At 37.5% G+C, this 20613-nt stretch overlaps 1 protein-coding gene across 6 annotated transcripts in view; it reads right to left on the reverse strand.

Annotated features, from left to right (window-relative positions):
- The window catches only part of Prim1 (DNA primase small subunit), a 37657-nt gene that overhangs the window by 14098 nt on the left and 2946 nt on the right, over positions 1-20613 (reverse strand). For 2 of the 6 annotated variants that reach the window (XM_071685713.1, XM_071685711.1), the window contains exons 1-8: positions 18858-19022; positions 16134-16287; positions 13521-13605; positions 10050-10140; positions 8727-8922; positions 8348-8558; positions 5787-5995; positions 3349-3515 (exon numbers count right to left, since the gene is read on the reverse strand). In XM_071685713.1, coding sequence (XP_071541814.1) covers positions 3349-3515; positions 5787-5995; positions 8348-8558; positions 8727-8922; positions 10050-10140; positions 13521-13605; positions 16134-16287; positions 18858-18975 — 1231 coding nt within the window. In that variant the 5' untranslated portion in view covers positions 18976-19022. Of the gene's footprint in view, positions 1-53; positions 442-3348; positions 3516-5786; positions 5996-8347; positions 8559-8726; positions 8923-10049; positions 10141-13520; positions 13606-16133; positions 16288-18558; positions 18676-18857; positions 19023-20613 lie in introns of those variants that run through there. The other 4 variants (XM_071685712.1, XM_071685714.1, XM_071685715.1 and 1 more) reach the window with 3 other exon arrangements.

Consider the following 20613-nt stretch of genomic DNA (forward strand, 5'->3'; position numbering starts at 1 on the left):
AAAGTAAGAAGCCATAAGAATGAAGCATTAAGGTAGCAATTCCAGTCTGGTAATAAAACCAAAGATGAGAATTATTAAAAATACTGCACAATGTTAAAATCACGCCTTATCCTAAAATGTCTTAGATAGATACACAGTAAGCACATTAATCACAAATGGAAAGGCCTTCCATCTTTTGAACATCAGTATGTGCAGAACAGTTAAGGTTTTCATGCACTCAACTACAAATTGTGTTACTGTGAGTTAATAAGGATGGAAATCTAATCTGAATTTGGAAAGAGCAATTCGAACACTCAAGTCTCATTTTATTCCCTTTAATAGTGTAATACAAATAATAATTCCTTTCATTTCATACCTGTTCACCACTTCCTGCCTTAATGAGGAATAGACAAATGAGACTTGGGGAAAAACATCCTTCCACGACTCCTTCCTGTTCCTTTTCTTGGTGAGCAATGATACAAAATAGAAGGATTACTGGCCCATACTTTCAGATGCCTTCTATAACATCCTTGAGATGAAATCCCTTGCCAACCTTTGGGGTTACATTCCTGAATGACCCCTGGTTGGCGAGGTGGAAGGCTTATAGGAAATGGGGATTAATGGGGAGTGACCCTTGAGAAATATATCTTTTGTTCCTATCAAACAATTCAAGGTTAAAACAATATGCTCATCTTTTTTTTTGCTTCACACATGATCACCGTTTCACAAGTTAGTGAGGAAGCACCTAGAACAGATGAAGAAAGGCCACATCAGCTCACATCCATTCTCTATCATGTATTAACACACCAAAAATATCCTTATTCTACGAGATTAAAAAGAAATGATGTAAGAAAGCTGCAAAGAAAAATGTGACGGCAGAATGTCTCCAACAATACCATGCCTCCGTGTTCCTACAAAACAGCCAGCCACCTACAATGCACAAAAGGCTACCTGAAAGCTCATCTCGTGGTTATAAAATCCCTTCTGCCACACCAAAGAAATGATCTATCTATGATACAACAGGTTCAAATGGCTGTGGCTGTTTAAATGATTCATAATACTTTACATCTTAACACTTCATATTTTGCTAATTCCCTCCCTCAGTTGAAATTGCCTTTCTTACCCCTAGCAATATTCAGAGATACACTAATAAAGCTGCAGCATCAGTAGTTGGTTGCAAGGTAGCGAGATATACGAATAAAAAGGGCAATGCATGGTGGACAGAAAAGATTAGAAATGCTGTGGAAGAGAAGAAAAGGTTATATGCTAGATTGCTCATTAGGAATGTACCAGTGGAAGTTCAGCAAAGGAGGGAAGAAATACAAAATATGTAAGCAGAATGTTAAGAAGCTGATAGAGGAAATCAAAGAAAGAAGATTTTGGAAGACAGTTAAGCGAAAAGTTTCGGGATAAGAAACTATACTGGAAGGAGGTGAAAAGGAAAAAGGTGGATATAAGAGTGGAAATGCTGATGTGAGAAGTAAGGAGGGGAATTGCTTAATCAAAAGAAGAAAGTGAAAGCAAGATGGAAAGAGTATTTTGAAGAACTAATGAATGTGGGAGAAGGGGAGGCAGCAGTTGCTACATGCATGGGTATGGAAGAGGGAAGGAAGAGGATACAAGTGCAAAGGCCTATAGCAAAGAGGGAGGTAAAAAGGGGCAATAATGAGGCTGAAGGTAGGAAGGGCACCTGGAGTTGGGTAGGATTATGGCTGAAATGCAAAAGTATGGAGTAAGAGTGGATGCATCTTATATGTAATTTAGCATGGAAACAGAAGGTTGTGCCTGAGGATTGGGTGAAAGCTACTGTTTCTTTATTGAAAGGAAAAGGTGTGAAGGATGTATGTAGCAATTATAGGGAAACAAGTCTAGAGAGTACACCAGGAAAAGTGTATACAAGAATACTAATTGACAGAGTGATGAAAGCGACTGAATGCTGAATAAGTGAAGAGCAAGGGTGTTTTAGGAAAAGTAGGGGATGTGTTGGTCAGATTTTTATAATAAAGATGTCCATGGAAAAGTATTCAGCAAAAGGTAAGTTGTATGCAGCTTTTATGGGTCTGAAAAAAGCATATGACAGAGTCAAGTGGAATGCTTTGTGGGATGTGTTATGGATATATGGTGTAGAGGAAATTGTTGGGTGGTGTAAAAGCCTTCTATTGAGGAGCATGTGCAGGTGTAAGAGTGAATGGGGAGCTAAGCAAAAGTTTTGGGATACATGTAGGTGTAGGTGTAAGGCAGGGCTGTGTGAGGTCACTGTGGCTTTTTAATATATATATGGATGGAGTGATTGGAGAGAGATGAAAGCAAAAGGGTTGCAGAGATGGAGTGTGGCAGTGAGATATGATGGCTAGTGGTAAGCCTGTATGCGGATGATACTGTGTTGTTCGTGGAGAGTGAAGAGGAGTTGCAGAAGGTTGTATGTTCTATGATGTGGTTAAGTGGAGGAAATTGAAGTTACGTAAATGCAAGAAAAAGTAAAGTAATGGTGTTTGAAAGGAAACAGAGTAAAAGTATATATTTTGTAAAACCACTTAAGAGTGAAAGACAGTGTACTAAGCTGTGCTGTGGATATGGGGGAAAAAAAGACCAGAAGAAGTGAAGGAATTTAAATATCTGGGAGCCATCTTAGGTAAGTGTGGTGATATGGAAGGAATGATAAGGGAGAGAGCAGTACAGGGTAGAAGAGTCACTTGCTCCCTGAAGAGAGTATTAAGGGACAGCATAGTCCTCCCAACCCTGGCCTATGCAGCCGGAACATGGACATGGAATGAGGCACAAAGGTCAAGAATCCAGGCTGTGGTAGTGAGCTATTTGAGAAGAGCGTGTGGTGTGACTAAATGGAAGAGGAAATAAATGAAAAGTGTATGAGATATGTGGTATGGCAAATAATGAGAAGGGAATGGATTGTGGAGTGGTAGAAAGGGTGAAACATAATACTTTGAGGTGGATTGGGCAAGTGAAAAGAATACAGGACTGGGAGTTTACAAGGAAGGTGTATGGTAGTACAATTAAAGGGGTGATGTGAATGGAAGACCACCTGTGACATGGGCAAATAGGGTGGAGGAATACTGGAGTGAGAGAAACACAGAAGAATGTGAGGATTGGTGTATGCAAGGGGAGGGTATGTAAGAACAGGGATAAGTGTAGACTCTTTTGCCATGGCTACCCGTTGATGGGAGCTCTGAGAGGGAATGGGCATCAGAGATATAGATAGATAGATAGATAGATAGCATGTCTTTAAAGTGTTAAAAGATATATCAAACTATGCTAGTGCAAAAAAAAACAATTATATTGATCTTCCACTCTTCAGTCTTCTACTCTCAAGTGATCTTCATAATCTTTTAGAGCTGGATACTACTAACTCACCAATTTCTTCTCTTCGTCGAGCAGCATTTTCTTTGGCCAATCCAGAAAGAAAATTCTCAAATATAGCAATAGATTCTTTCATGGATGTTTTCTTGTATTCAGCCACAGCTGCACGTTCCTGATCTGTCTTCCCTGCATCATAATTGTTAATCTCCTCAACTAACCGACTGTAAATAAAGAAAGAGAAAAATTAATAATCACAGACTACATTGTAACAAGAACAAATTAGTACGTCTATCTCTGTCTATATCTCTGATAGCTGATCCCTCCTGGAACTCCCTCAAGGGGGTGGCCACAGCAAGTCTTCATCATCAGTGAACTCCAGTACTGCTTCTTAACCATCAGTTCCTCACCATTAATAGGCCATTAACAGAAGGCACCTCTAACACAGCATTTTCCAGAGGCTGCTACCTAATGGTCCCAGTGACTTTTTCTACCTAATACGTATAACTAATGATCCAACCTACCACATATACCTGATGTTCCCACCTAATGTTCCTACCTACTACTTCTACCTAAAGTTTCTACATTAGTAATGCTCCAGCATAAAAGTTCCTACCTGCTAATTCTATCTACTGCACCTACCATTCCGCCAAAAGGCAGGGCTGGTGCACAGCACTCATGGCTAAAAAAAATAAGTTGTGTGAGTTACGTGTCGTCAAGTATTATGCACGAAAAGGATAGTGTATGTTTGTGGACAGAATGCCAGCAGCCCACATGTGGGTGAGATAGAAACAAAAGACAGCTACCTGGCTCAGAGGAGTGCAATTCAAAAACCACTGATGAGCTAGCTAACTATGCAGCCATCACTAACCCTCCTGATACCCAGGAAGGAAGCATCAGTAATGAACCTCCTTGGTTGTTGGCTGCCTAGCAACTATTACTTACTTGTATCTTCATCTATATTGCATTACATTATAAAACCCCAGGACCTCTTTTATAAGGCTCTGGCAGCTCCAATGCTGCACTCCAGACAGAAGTAGGGAACTGATGAACTCCTTTTGAGCAAATAGTTCCTCAATGCGACTGTATTGCTTTCTGTTCACAGACAATAATAAACCTAGCCAAGGACCATTTTTCAATCATTGCATAGGCACATCCAGGCAGAGAAGAGCAAAACCCTTGTAAGTATATTATCACTGTATTACCTATTCTTTCATGTATGGTCATTACTTCCCACAACAAGATAGCAACAAGAACTCAGCTTTGAAGGAAAACCCTTCACTTGGCTCCTTCTGCTCTACCTTTTAGAAACATGCCTGCAAGAGGGGAATGGTTTCCAAGCCCCCAATCACACCCTTTTCAGCTGCTATCTATGATATACAAGGAATGTGAGGGTAGTTTTCTTCCTCCCCTATCCTCTGGGATTTCTTTCACACCTGTTCACTGTTTCCTGCATAGTAATGTAACTCCAGAAACACACAAAGGATAGGATCATTTGTTCATGTCCACTCTCAAGCTGTCATGCCCTGAAACCTGAGCTCACTATACATGTCCAGGCCCCAAAGACCTTTATATGATTTCCCTTGACCTTTTCATATACAATGGTCCAGCTCACTGACAGCACATTGTCCTCTGTATACCAAATTGCTCTATTTTGGTCAGTCCCATGTACCTATCACACCCTTCTGCATGTTCAACCACAATACCCTAGGATCATCATCTCTTCCATCCTTCCACTACCTCCTCAATTCCCCCTTCTCCTGTTCCCTCCTCTTAGCCAGCCCCTCCTTACTCATCTTTTCCACATGTACAAACTATCTCTGCATATTCTTCTCAACTCTTTCATGCATACTGTTCTTAAGTCCCCATCTACCTCTTATCCAACCATTTCTTATACAGCCAACCTACCTTACACCACATAAAGTCCTAAAACATTTCAACTGTGACACATCAACCATCTTCCACACATTTTCCACACTTTTGAATATAAGATTTCCCATAAATACTGGAATGTGTATAGTACAAGATTTGAAGAAGAATTGACAAGTTTTGAAGAACATCTCTGAAATCTAATGATGTAGCAAAAGGTTGAAATTGCCTCCACATCACCTCAACCACATCCAATTCTGTTAGGGACACATTCATTCACACTCAGTCTCTAGCTGTTATGTGTAATACACCAAAACCACAACTCCCTATCACATCCAGTCTCCACAGACCGTTCCATTTACCCCAGACGTTTGACATGCCCTGGTTCAATACAATGACAGCATGTCGATCCCAGTATACCACATTGTTCCAATTCACTCTATTCCTTGCATGCCTGGTGAAAGGATACATTCACTCATGTTCATTCTCTAAAACTGCAATGCACATGACAGCTAGAGAATGGAAGTGACCAAATGCAGCCTTTCTTACTTTTCCTGGTGCTACCTCACTAATGCGGGATATAGCAAACAAGTGTTAAAATAAATATCTTCAGATCATTCATTTACCTTAAATGTGGAACAGCCATAGGATTAAACTGCTCAGCCTTGAGTGGATCAAAGCACACACATACACGACCTGTCTTCGGATGAACACAAAAAGGTGCCTTAAGCAAGTGGTTGAGCCCTTTAGTGACTTGTATGTCCAATCTTGGATACACAAGTTGGAGAATGATTTCAGTTAAAAGATGTTGTCGAATTCCTTTCTTGTGGTCATTCTAGAAAGAGTATAAAGAGAAATATCTTTGTAAGAAACATAAGTTATCTGCCTATTGTCATTATTCATAGATTTCTCAAATATAACTTTTTTTGCTTTAATGAAAGGGTGGTGAATGTAATTTCTCCTCATACATTCTAACTGCTGACCACTTTCTACATCTTCAGGTCACAAATTTTTTGGTGAATTATACATACTGCTTTGTATATCAAATAAATGAAGCAAGAAAAATCTATCTATAATCAGAAAGTGTAAAAACAATGAAAGTTGCCTCAATGTGCAAATGCAAGAGGGATACAAAAACACAAATGAACAAAAAGACAAAAAAATGCCAAGTCTCAGTTTAAAAATTAAACAAAAAGGTAAGTAGGGAGATATAAGCAATCTGTATACAAATCAATAAATACTTAAGTGTGAATTAGGCTAACAGTGAACCTTTTGGAAATGGCTGCAAATATATGCAATGAAGTTTTTCCTGAAAGAGCAATGTATTGTACAAGGAGCAGAGGAAAGCAAATGGTTTCCAGTGAAGATAAGTCAAAGTCAAAGAGGTGTGATATCACCGTGGTTCTTTGATCTATTTACAGATGATGAAACCCTCAGGGCAGATTCCGTGGAAAACTCCAAAAACTGAAGAAAGATTTTGGGTGTGGTGCTGAATATGTAAAAGAAGAAACATGAGTATACATGGGTAATTACAAAATAAAGCCAAGCATCAATTTTACCCTAAGGCAAAGAGATGAATGTTACCCACATATCTCATGTGTACTTCAATCTCTAATTTGGTCTCCCCATTTCCCTTATTCCATCTGCTTCTGACACAAATATACCTCTTTGTCAACATCCCCTAACTCATCTTTCTATATGTCCAAATCATTTCAGCACATCCTCTTCAGCTCTCTTGACTATACTCTTTTTATTGCCATGCCTATCTCTTACCTTTCACTACTTATTTGACCTAACCACCTCACACTACATATTGTCCTCAAACATATGATTTCCAATGAACCCTCCCTCCTCCTCCTCATGGTCTTATATATGTAGCATATGCTCACATCCATATAATAATGTCAGAACTACTATACCTTCAAACCTATCCATTTTTCCCTCCCAGGTAACAATCTCTCTTTCCAGAGCGAGGTAGCACTAGGAAAAGACAACAAAGGCCACATTCATTCACACTCAGTCTTTAGCTGTCATGTACAATGCACTGAAACCACATCTCCCTTTCCACATCCAGGCCACACAAAACTTTCCATGGTTTACCCCGGATGCTTCACATGCCCTGGTTCAATCCACTGACAGCACGTCGACCCTGGTATACCACATCGTTCCAATTCACCTTATTCCTTGCACGCCTTTCACCCTCCTGCATGTTCAGGCCCCGATCACTCAAAATCTTTTTCACTCCATCTTTCCACCTCCAATTTGGTCTCCCACTTCTCCTCGTTCCCTCCACCTCTGACACATATATCCTCTTCGTCAATCTTTCCTCACTCATTCTCTCCATGTGACCACACCATTTCAAGACACCCGCTTCTGCTCTCTCAACCACACTCTTTTTATTACCACACATCTCTCTTACCCTTTCATTACTTACTCGATCAAACCACCTCACACCACACATTGTCCTCAAATATCTCATTTCCAACACATCCACCTTCCTCCGCACAACCCTATCTATAGCCCACGCCTTACAACCATATAACATTGTTGGAACCACTATTCCTTCACACATACCCATTTCTGAGTGTGAACGAATGTGGCCTTTGTTGTCTTTTCCTAGCGCTATCTCGCGCACATGAGGGGGGAGGGGTTGTTATTTCATGTGTGGCGGGGTGGCAATGGGAATGAATAAAGGCAGACAGTATGAATTATGTACATGTGTATATATGTATATGTCTGTATGTGTATATATATGTATACGTTGAGATGTATAGGTATGTATATTTGCGTGTGCGGACGTGTATGTATATACATGTGTATGTTGGTGGGTTGGGCCATTCTTTCGTCTGTTTCCTTGCGCTAACTTGCCAACGCGGGAGACAGCGACAAAGCAAAATAAATATATATATGTGGGTGATTAGGCCCGTCTTCATCCATTTTCCTTGCACTATCTTGCTTCATGCAAGATCACTACAGCGATTTTCCTATTCTGCAAGGAACTTGCTTCTAAGTCTCTCTTTATATACGGTAAAAGTTTGCTTCCATGTACACCAGCACCACAATTTTTCTCCATGTCTATTAGTTCACTATATAAAATTTCCCTTTGCATGACATTTTCACAATGTAAACCCCACATAAGGTATGGGATAGCTAGATATACATACATAAAAAAAATAAAGCTGAATACCTTGTTAACAGCTTTGCCAATCTCAGTCTGAATGGTGTTCCATCGCTGTTGTGAGCTACTACACTGTGGCATTATTTTCGCCAAAGATTCCTGCAAATTTTGGTCAGGAATTAGGGCAAGGATCCTACCCCAAAGTTCAGGAGTACGTAGCAAATCTTGATCCTCTAAAATTAGCTCATTAAAGAATTTCTTTGCTATTCCTTCAGCACGTCTGCAAATAAATAAATGGCATTTTTTATTCATGGATCACCAAAATCATTAGCAAGTACAAATAAATTTTTCTACCAATGGAGCCATAATACTGTATCACAAATGATATCTGCAATCATGGTAAGTAGGGTACTCACACTGTTATAAATCTGACTGACAAGATGCTAACCTGAGAGACGGATGGAGCTTCAGTGGAATATTAACTTTCTTAATCTGACTTTCACCTCCTCGAATCAGTTGCAGGTATTCAGCAAGAGCAGTCCTTGCTGACTGTGACAATGTGCGGGCACTTTCATCACAAACCCAACAATGAACACCACGACGACCAGAGTACACCCAAAGGATATGCTGGTACCCAAAGTCCTCTGATCATGAAGAGGTCTTTTTAAATATCAGGTAACGCACATATTCCCATTAAAAGAAGTTTTATTATCCAACATTCATCAAATGTGATAGTTCATGTACTACTGGAATTTCCAATATCTAAAACAAATTCATATTGTAGTAATCAATATCAACAGGATTCTATCCTATATATATTAGAACTTTTATAGATCAAGTGAAGGTTCCCACCACTACAGAAGTCCCTAGTAACATAAATTAGCAGTGTTTTCAAAGTCTTCTTGCCAAGCTTGAATGCCGACCCTATACAACAATGATTCATACATATCACAAAGGCTGCCTTTTTGCTTGAATATTTTAAACTTACGAGGGCTGTACAAACACTAAATTAAAAACAGGCAAGTAAACAAAAACAGAGATGAAAGGCATATAAATATGTTGAAAGAATACAATACCTATTCATCTACTATATGACACAACTCTAAAAGAACAGCTGTTCATTTATTCTGCTTCATAAGTCAGAAAAAGATGTTACAAAGAGAAAGACTCTAGCTAACTCTATCTCCAAATAGCTGTACATCATACTGGATAAGTTTCAAATTGAAATTATCTCAAGGCACATAAGTTTGAGATACAATGATAATTGAAACAGTTTAATATTTTTCCTATCTTACAATTCTTTAAAACTTATAATTATGGATAGTTACAGCGATACAATACTTTCAAACACTCATATGGAACAAAAAAATATCCAGTAAAATATCTTAAACATTCCTGTAACTGTCATACTGTTATAATTAGCATTGCTGAGATCAAATAGATGTCAGGTACCCATTATTTCGGTGGTTTAACCAAACCTTTGTCATTGAATAATATTTCTGGGTTTTTATATTAACCCTAACCTTGATCTGGTCATAAATAAGGCATTTAGTATATGGATAAAAAATGAAATTTACATTAATAAAAAATCCTGAACCTTACTGCGGAAGCTAGTACAAGAACTTTATTTTCTTCATATAAAAAACACAGCTTAAGTGACAAAAGTAGGATAATTCAGTTAATGTAATGCCTTTTGTACATTTGAAAACCACTCTTTACATTATAATCTCCTGTTGTTGATACTTATAAGTAAAAAACAAACTTGTCTTACGTCTCAAGGCAGAATCTAAGATCTTAACAGCAATGGTCATAAATTTCCAGCACTTGAAACATATCTCAGCCCCTGAGCAACACGTCCGGACCTATGGAAAAGAACCAGACACAGCATAATCAAGCACAAGACACTGACAAAACAGACTCATTAATCAGTAAATACTGTAAATCATAAAAATCTAATCCCTACAGGATGAAGATGACAACATGCAGTCACAAACACTAACATGGCACAAAATCCAAGGCCTCTTGTAATGTGCTGGTATTCAAAATAAAACTAACAATTTTCTCACCACAGGTACAATTTCATCTGTATTTGAAAGTGTTTTCTTTTTCATAATCATATACAAAATATGCAATAAGAAAATAGCAATATCATTACTAACAAAAGTGGAATTCTGGGTAAAACTTTACTTACTCCTTACCTATGGCAGCATTATCTTCCATAAAGTTATGATAAATAACTAATTCCCCTGATTCATGATGTCACAAACTCCTATCCCAACCATAAAAAGGGACAGGTCACAAAAGACCCTTTAGAAAATCTGACTGATTATGTATCAATCAATTTCCATGTTTCCAATTATAATCTTGTACATAGTTTAAATTCTTAAGACCAAATTTTTAGGCAAAAAATTTGGGGAATGACATATACATGGGTAATAGCTTTGTTAGGCTTAATCTGTACATGATGGGAAGAGTTAGGAGCAACTTTTAACTTCAGACATGAAAAATATTTACCAGTTATGCCAGTAAACAATGGAAATATAAAATATGTACCAATCAGTAATGAAAAGCTGTGCAGTGCCTTCACCAGATGAAGCTCACCGACTTACAGTAGGCTAACTCAACTAACAACATGCTTTCAGTAGTTTATATATAGAGGTTTTTAGCACAGGATAATTCGTCATATCAAATACAGTATCGCAGTACCCAGAGATCTACAAAAAAATAATGGTAGGAAAAACCTTTTCGATATTTCACACATTATAATCCACCTCAATCTCATATTGTTTACAAAAATATACAGCACACTAACAGCTGTTCAGCGTTGGCTCAGTTGCCAGTCATATCTCCTGCATCATCATAGCAAGCCCAATGTTGGCAACTGCATGGTAAGTTACAGTATGGTACCACAAGACGATGTAAAACATAAAGTATTTAGTTCTAGAGTTTATCTATAGATACATCAATTTTAGTTCATTAAATTTGAAATATCAATTTTTGTTCATTAAATTAGATATACAAGAAAACTACAACACCATATTTCTGAATATCTTCATTAAAATCCATCAAAATCATTTTCCTTATCATCTTCAGCACCAAACAGCTCCTCCCAGTCCTCTCTTTGAATGGCATCGTCATGTGGATCAACGCCATCATCAAAAGAATTTACCTAAACTTCCAATGTTCAAGAGATATTACTCTTTTTAATCGTTTTCAGTTAAAATACAGTTACATAACAATGATATTCTATTCATACTGTGCTTGATATCACATATTCATGGAAATGTAATATTTATGCTGAAATAACATACGTATTACAGTGGAAAGTGGGAAAAAAATCATAACAAAAGCAACTGACTTGCTTTCTTTTGTTGTTCAAAAAATGTCACCATAATCACTTTTTAAATGATCTTGTAAAGAACAAAAATTTTATTACAGTAATATTCTATTCTAATTGACTTGAATGGAAATATACAATATTTTTGCTGAAAATATCCGCGTTCCAGTGTAAAGTGCCGTAATAATGAATGGTAAATAATTTGCCTTCGGTGCTCTGTGTTTCAAGCTAAACGAACCCGTTTATAGGACATAGAGAGTCTTTTACTGGGAATTTTCTCAATGAGCTTTACATGCCATAAAATATGGTGCTTTACTACCTTAATTTGTAATTCCATTACCCTCAAAAACTTAGGTCAACCTATACATGAGGCATATCATAAATCAATGATTTCTTGGCAAAAAATCAAAGGTCGACCTATACCTGAGGTAGACTTATAAACAAGTATATATGGTAGATCTGTCATGGAATCAAAGTGCTTCCACACCTATTTCTGTATTATTTCAGTGGTGCTGTCTATTTTATTATCAATGGCTTCAGTCATGGACATAACTTTAAAAAACACAAGGTTTTGAACCAAAAAACGAGGGCGATCAAATGAAAGAAATAATAAGAATGTAAAAGAAGGAGAAATGAAGTGAAAGGATAAGGTAAACATGCATGCAAGGATGAGGTACAGTATTAGCCTAGTGTGGTAACCTAATTTCAATGAGACAATATAAGACTAACAGTTCTATCACAGTGCAGGATGATCCTGCATATAGCACAAACATCTATCAAACATAAATACCCATTAATTTTGAGTTTTTACAAATAATGAGTACATCACAATTCTATAACTCATACAAAATCAACATATATCCATGTGAATTTCAAGTGATGCTTTTGAAAATAAAAAAGCATAATGGTTGACCAACCCCCCACAGCCTACACAATTCATAAAACTTTATTTGGATTGAATCTATACGGGATAACTTATTAATATTTTCATTAAAAAAAGTATCATATCTTGCCCCACCAGCTAAAATTCAATAACCATCAACCAATAAATCACATTCTTCCTACTACCAGTTTGTGGCACCATTCATCATATACCGCCTCACATTCTAATGTCAATACTTTCAAAAATAATACAGATACAATGTGAGTAATGCCTAACCTGTACCTTACTGCCTCCACAAATAATTCTGTGCAAACAAATTTTTCTTGAGAACGGATTAGTGAATTATACAATCTTAATCAAATAATGCTGTGGGGTTTGCTAAATAATTTTGTACCACCAACCCATAGACTATAAGGAAATATAATGTCAAGTAATATTTAGAATCATGTCATATACCATTCTTACAACTATGAGTAACAAAAAATAGCTCTCATGAATAATTCATTTTACTGAGATATACAAACTGAAGGTCCTTTACATTACATTCTAACCAGGTTCTGGATACCCACCTTCCTCCAACAAGGTTCCTTCACATGGGGCTCCTCCTCCACTCAGGAAGCGAGCAACATCCATCAGGTAGGACCATACATCTAGAAGTGTGATGTCTTTGTGGGGTAAACACACATCAACTGAGGACAAAGTGTTCCAAGTCTCCAGAATGGGAATTGCATCTTGGGCAGGGTCTTATAGTATGTTTAATCACTATTTGTAATTTTGAAGGTGGGTGGTGTCTAGAGCACAAAAAAGAAAGCTAAGGAGTGAAGTTCTAAAACGATGTATGTCTTGTGGATTCATGTTTTAGACTGGATTAAAGGATAGTTATTAGGTGCTTGTCAAGTCATTAAGATGTGTATATGTCTTGTCAAAGTCACATTCATTGAGGGAGGGGGCTTTTGTAAGTATTGGTGTTAAGAAATTGCAAAACTTATAACTGTATACATATGGTTTCTTTAATTGCTTACCTCATCATAATCAGTCATGTCAATGTCAAAGACCAATTCTTTTTCCTTTGGTGTAAACACTGAAACTGTCCGATGGTCCTTTGGTCTGTAATGATTAAATAAAATTAAACAGAGTTCTGTTTCCAAGAGATAAATCTATAAGCAAAAATGGAGTGAACCAATGACACATGCTCAAACCTCTTGACATGTCAAACTTTAAAATAAATTTTAAGATGTTAATTCCATACATAACTTTACAGCATGATGGCCTCATCATTACCATGACCTCTGTGGTGTAGTGGTTAACATTCTTGATGTAGGAAACAGCGATTAAGTATAACAAATAAAATATTTATCTTTATTTATACTTGTTATACTTAATTGCTATTTTGCATGTCAAGCAAGGTAGTGCCAGGAAACAAACAAAAAATGGCCCATCCACTCATATACACACATATATACATAAATACCCATACATGCACATACATATACATATCAACATATACACAAATACATTTATATACATACACAGACATATACATAAACATACATGTACCTATTCATGCTTGCCTTCATCCATTCCTGGCAATAACCCGCCCCACAGGAAACAGCATCACTACCCCTTGCTTCAGCAAGGTAGTGCCAGGAAAACAGACAAAAAAGGCCTCATTCATTCACACTCAGTCTCTAGATGTCATGTGTAATGCACCAAAACCACAGCTCCCTATCCACATCCAGACCCCACAGACTTTTCCATGGTTTACCCCAGACATTTCACATGCCCTGGTTCAGTCCACTGACAGCACGTCAACCCTGGTATAACACATCATTCCTATTCGCTCTATTCCTTGCACACTTCTCACCCTCCTGTATGTTCAGGCCCCTATCACTCAAAATCTTTTTCACTCCATCCCTCCACCTCCAGTTTGGTCTCTCATTTCTCCAGCTTCCCTACACCTCTGACACATATATCCTCTTTGTCAATCTTTCCTACATATCCTGAAATTACCATGCCTTCTGAAATCTTACCAATCCCTATGCATCTTAGAATAAAGGTACACATGTTCCCACTCCCAATACCTCATTCCTGGGTAGTGAACTCCATTTTCCAATCGGTATTAACACAGAAATTAAGTTGTGTAGTATCCACATATCTTTGCCTCAAATCCAGTCCCATCTATGCTCTTTTAACTTCCTTATTAACCACATAATCAATTTGAGCATTACAAGACCAACTATCAACAGTGGTGTACCATATATGATATCATCAATATCCATGCTAGTATATGTGTGAGAAGATAAGACCTAATTATGAGGGTGAATAAGTCTCTCTCATCCCATTGTGTTCACTGACACACTGGTATGAGAAAGTTTTCCGTAAACTTTCAAAAAAATTTTGTAACCATAAAAATCCAAATCCCACCAGTCTATCTCTATATAAATGAAATCAATTTTCTTGGAAATGCATGATTTACTATTTCATGTACCATCTTAATTTTTTTCTTTCGTTGTTACTGTATAATTGTTCTGAATCATTAAAATCCTTTAAAGAATTATATACACATATATACATATATATACATCAATGCTCACAAATGCACATATACATACATATACCTATCAATATATACATACACAGACATGTACATATACACACATGAACATATTCAGATCTGCTTGCCTTCATCCATTCCTGTTGCTACCCCATCCCACAGGAAACTAGCATCGCTATCCCCTGCTACAGCAAAGTAGCACCAGGATAACAGACAAAAAGGCTACATTTGTTCGCTGTCATGTGTAATGCACTAAAGCTTATATAATTATCATTATACAGGATCACCATTTCCTGTGTCAGTGAGGTAGCACTAGTAAACAGACAAAGAAAGACCCATCCACTCATACACACACATATACATAACATATACACCCCACCCCACAAGAAACAGCATTGCCACCCCTTGCTTGAGCAAGGTAGCACCAGGAAAACAGACGAAAAAAGGACACATTCGTTCACACTCAATCTCACCTGTCATGTATAAAGCCAACTACCCAACAGATACTCTTCACATTATGTACAGTGGTAATGGGACATCTACTGCTGTTTCTGAAATTAATGTTTGTGATTACTATTCATGTGTTACATGGAGAAAGTCTAACACTCATGCTGCCTGTCTCTTAACCTTTTGTGCATATACCAGTCTCTTACTCTAATATATGCATGCACATACACACTCACACCTTAGCCTATGCCAGGTACCTATTTCATCAACCAGCCCCTAGGGATGAATGGACAACTGGGTGGACTGTGGACCAGCTGCTGCGACCAGGATTCAAACCTATAAAGGTGGCCCAACACACATGTAACGATCAGTACCACTAACCCCTACACCACAAGAGGTCCTTGTGCGTGTGTGTGTGTGTGTGTGTGTGTGTGTGTGTGTGTGTGTGTGTGTGTGTGTACCTTACAGACGGGAACAATGGGAACCCAGTACAGTAACAGTAGCATTAAGAGTTCTGTCATAGACATTCTTAATCTTGACAACCTCCCAAGGTATGGCAAGAAAATGTAAATCTATTAACATCAAGGTTATGCAAGGTATCATGTACAATATTTTATCAATGAATCATACATACCTGTGAGAATAGACAGCACCTATGTCGATTTTGTATGGACAATGCCTTTTTATCTCCTTCTCCATCTCCTCTTGATCTTTGAATGACTGGAATCGTATATAGATATCATCAGCTAGGGTGAAGGAGAATTCTCGCATTTGGAAGACTTTTGACACTGAAAGGGAGGTATAAAAATGTGAAAGTTAGTGTATGTGTGTGTTAGTGTTAACATTATACAACCTCAGGACTCCTTTTATGGAGTTCAAGCAGCTTTGAGAGTGCACTGCACAAAAGGAGCTGAGAAATGGTGTACTTCCATGGAAAGAGTCCTTAAATATACTCCTTTCAGTCCATTGACGATGATAGAGCCTTGCCAAAAGTGACTTACTTCTCACAGTGGAAGCACTAGCAGGTGGAGTCCAGTAACACCTACAACTGCCTATCTGTAATTACATGTTTGAACTGTACGGGGAAGGAGTTTTATACACACCAGGCTCACCTCTTAAACATTCTCAATCAGGCTACTTCTTAAATTTTTGTCTTTATTAACTATGATTCAGGCATTCCAATTATCCACCACTTTTATATTAAAGAAATACCTACTTCATCTGTTTTAACAAGTTTCTTGATTAATTATGATTAATTACATGTCCTTTGGCTGTTTTATCCCTACATCTCATGTAATTGTTCATTATGTGTGTATGTGTTACATAAAGAGTTTTACAATCACACTGACCCACCCATTAACTTGTATATATGTACTATTTCTTTTCTCCTATGTATGTATGTATGTGTGTATGTATGTATGTATGTATGTACACACACACACACACACATATCCTAGCGAATCCAGATACACTATTCACTGTCTATGTCACATGTGTGTGTGTGTGTGTGTGTGTGTGTGTGTGTGTGTGTTGTGTGTGTGTCCATCTAGGCAGGTGTGTGTGTTGTGTGTGTTGTGTGTGTAGTGTGTGTGTGTGTGTGTGTGTGTGTGTGTGTGTGTGTGATTACTATTTGTGTGTTAAGGGGAGAAAGTTTTTTACACTTATGTTGCCTTATTTCTGAACCCTGTACATATGTAGCATATCTTTATTCCTCTGGATATATCTACACACACACACACCCTAACTTATGCCAGGTGCCCATTTTATTGAGGACGAACAGCTGGGTAGACTGGACTCGCTGCCACAACCAGGATTCAAACCTATGCTGGTATGTTAGTGCACAAGCTGTGCATCCATGACAGTCAGTGCATAACCATGATTACCTATTTGTACATCAGAGGGAAAGTAATGCACTTGTGGGGTCCCATTTCATACATTTTGTACCATAAAGAGAACTTTCAAATGTTTGCAAGCTACTACCATTCAGTCTCCTTGTTTAAACCTTGGTGTCCATAACAATTCATGCTGAGTTGCTTGATCAAAATCCTGACTTTTCCCAATCAAAAAATCTATTTAACCATAACCAAAACAAAACTAATAATATATACCCCTTAATTCTCACTCTCAATAAACCATCTAGACAATATAAATGATTGCTTGTAAACAATGAAGTAATTCTAACTAAACAGCACATACAAAACCTTGAAATTTCATCAACTCTAACTCATCCACTTAATAAGTATAAAATACATTTACAAAATCTGTTTCTACTCCCCTCACAGTCAATCCAAGCCTCCAATTTCTATTTTTCTTTAATTCTAGTCATTTAAAAAATTGGCTGGAAAACTGTAATAAATCCCACAACATATAAAAGATACATATCAGGATTACAAAATCATAAGTGATGATTTATTTATCACACATATATACTGATGTATGTAAGATAAAAGTGTTTACGGACTTCACTTGCAAACAGTTACAACACAAGTGAGAAGACAACACAAACAAGGCCATCATGAATCATCAACAATGCAGTACATGCTATTCGTGGACTATCACCCCAGAGGAGTTAATCATATCCCTGCTCAAGCAAAAAGTACAGTTTTTTAGCTGCAGAATCATACAACCATGGTAGTAATATCAAGCACTCTAATCCACACCCCTGAAATGGGGTGAATTGCAGAGCACAGGTTCTCTGAACACGAAATCTTGCTGTAACTATATATCGCACTGTTAGCAATGTACAAGCATCCCTGATTTCACTAAGGAGGCATTCTCAGAAAAAGCAATATGTGAAAAACCTCATAACAGAATCAATGAAACCCTATAAAGCAAAAGGATAAAGGCGTTATAACCCCTTGGGATATTTCGCATTGTAATTTCAATATGAAAAAATACACATGGGAAGTGAAATATAGTAAAGTTCGGCTGTTAGGGAGAGTTAGACAAATTTCACAGTTTCCGCTGATGCAGTGTTTTACTTTATCCTATCTCCTGGATCTTCATAGCCCTCCCCACTGTCATTACTATTAAAAAAAATTCTTGTCAGTGTATCTCACCAACGCCCTCCTAGTTCACTACAGCTAAGTATTGAAGAGTCCACTGACATCTTCCACTTCCATGAACTGCTTCTGTAGTGCCCTGAAGCATATCCACTCCCCGACATTCTTAATATTCCCTTAAATGTTAACTTTCACATAATATACAGGATAATTTTAAAAACCAATATCAATCAAATATAAAACAAGCGAGTGATGACCTTAAACCAAAGTTACCAAATTATCTTCGTCTAAAACTTTCGGAATAATTCACATTTCTTTGCTAGACGTGAGTACCTTTCACCATGAGGTAAGCTTACCTTTCCCATAACTGAGCCATTTATAATACTGACTGTAGGGGAAAAGCCTTTTATAGTAGACGGGAAGAAGATCAGGTAATAATTCGGAATCAAAGTGGGTAGTATCTGATGTTGACATGGTAGTGGCCCTGACAACAGTCGTGCTCAGTCGATGTAAACACAAGTTTGCCGCCAATTGTCAATAAACACTTCAAATTATATGGATAATTTCGAGTCATATAAAAGAGATTACCTTTATCTTATCATATTGCACAGAAAAAATGCATTAAAGTACTCTTATAAAGAATTCAATGTTTTCTTTTAATGTACTTTGCGGCCAAGGAAAAATGTAAAATTACAAGTTACTGATAAAATATCTAAATCCCCAAGCATAGAGTAAAAGGGTTGCGTTCTTAACGATGATATTTGTAAATGAAATATAAAAAGAAAGAAAAAACAGAAACAACAGATCTATATCAAGAAATCAGCTGAAAATGTTGCCATTGCCAATTGCACAAACAGCCAGTTTAGGCTGTGTGTGTGTGTGTGTGTGTGTGTGTGTGAAACAAACACACCTCAGGCTGGGGTGTATGTGTGCGCATACATACATAGGAATATTGACATGATACATATATACAAGGATAAGAGAAGATGCAACATGAGTGAAAAACTTGAGAGAGAGAGAGAGAGAGAGAGAGAGAGAGAGAGAGAGAGAGAGAGAGAGAGAGAGAGAGAGAGAGAGAGAGAGAGAGAGAGAGAGAGAGAGAGAGAGAGAGAGATGTCAAAAAGCAAAGGAGCTTCGGAATTTGCAATGATGATGTTAACGGCACTCCAACAGCATTTGTAAGGTTTAAGTAAACAGAGATAAGAATGAAAGAACAAGAAACTATGAAAAGAATATTGTAGACAAGGCAAGATGATGTGATTTTCCTCGCCCTTCACTTCATTTGTGGTTTTCGCGCCATCTGTAAACATATTCAGGTAGGAGTCCATACCATCTGCCAAGTCATTCACACAGATCAAGTAGAGTAATGGTCCAACAACACAATTCCGGCACTGCAAAGGTGACCTCCGTCCACCGCGGGAAAGCTCCCATGCTATGTGTCCTCTGATAAAATCTATCCATCGTAGGAATCTCTTGCCCCTTATTCATGCCTTGTGGTCTGTCCTGCTAAGGAGCCTCCCATGCGCGCCTACTTCATGAATGATCACTCTTGATATTTCTCAAAGAATGTACTGCATGAAACATTTTCCCTTATACTATAATTCTGACCCTTAGTTGGTCAAAATATTTACGTAATGTAAAATTGTCTACATCTGCAAAATACAGACATTTCTGCTCTAATTACGAAAATTATATAAGAATAAATTCTCTCTCTCTCTCTCTCTCTCTCTCTCTCTCTCTCTCTCTCTCTCTCTCTCTCTCTCTCTCTCTCTCTCTACGACTATAAGGAGTGGGAGCGGGGGGCTGGCAATCCACATCTTCAGTTATTGCTTTTCCAAAAGAAGGAACAGAGAAGGGGGCCAAGTGAGGATTTTCCCACTAAAGCTCAGTCCTCTGTTGTTGACGCAATATATATATATATATATATATATATATATATATATATATATATATATATATATATATATATAGCTACCTCGCTATCGCGGGAAATGGCGAATAGTACGAAAGATATATATATATATATATATATATATATATATATATATATATATATATATATATATATATATATATATATATATATATATATATATAACCACAAGGAAAATT

This window comes from Panulirus ornatus, chromosome 40 (assembly GCF_036320965.1).
Source record: "Panulirus ornatus isolate Po-2019 chromosome 40, ASM3632096v1, whole genome shotgun sequence".
Lineage (NCBI taxonomy): Eukaryota > Metazoa > Arthropoda > Malacostraca > Decapoda > Palinuridae > Panulirus > Panulirus ornatus.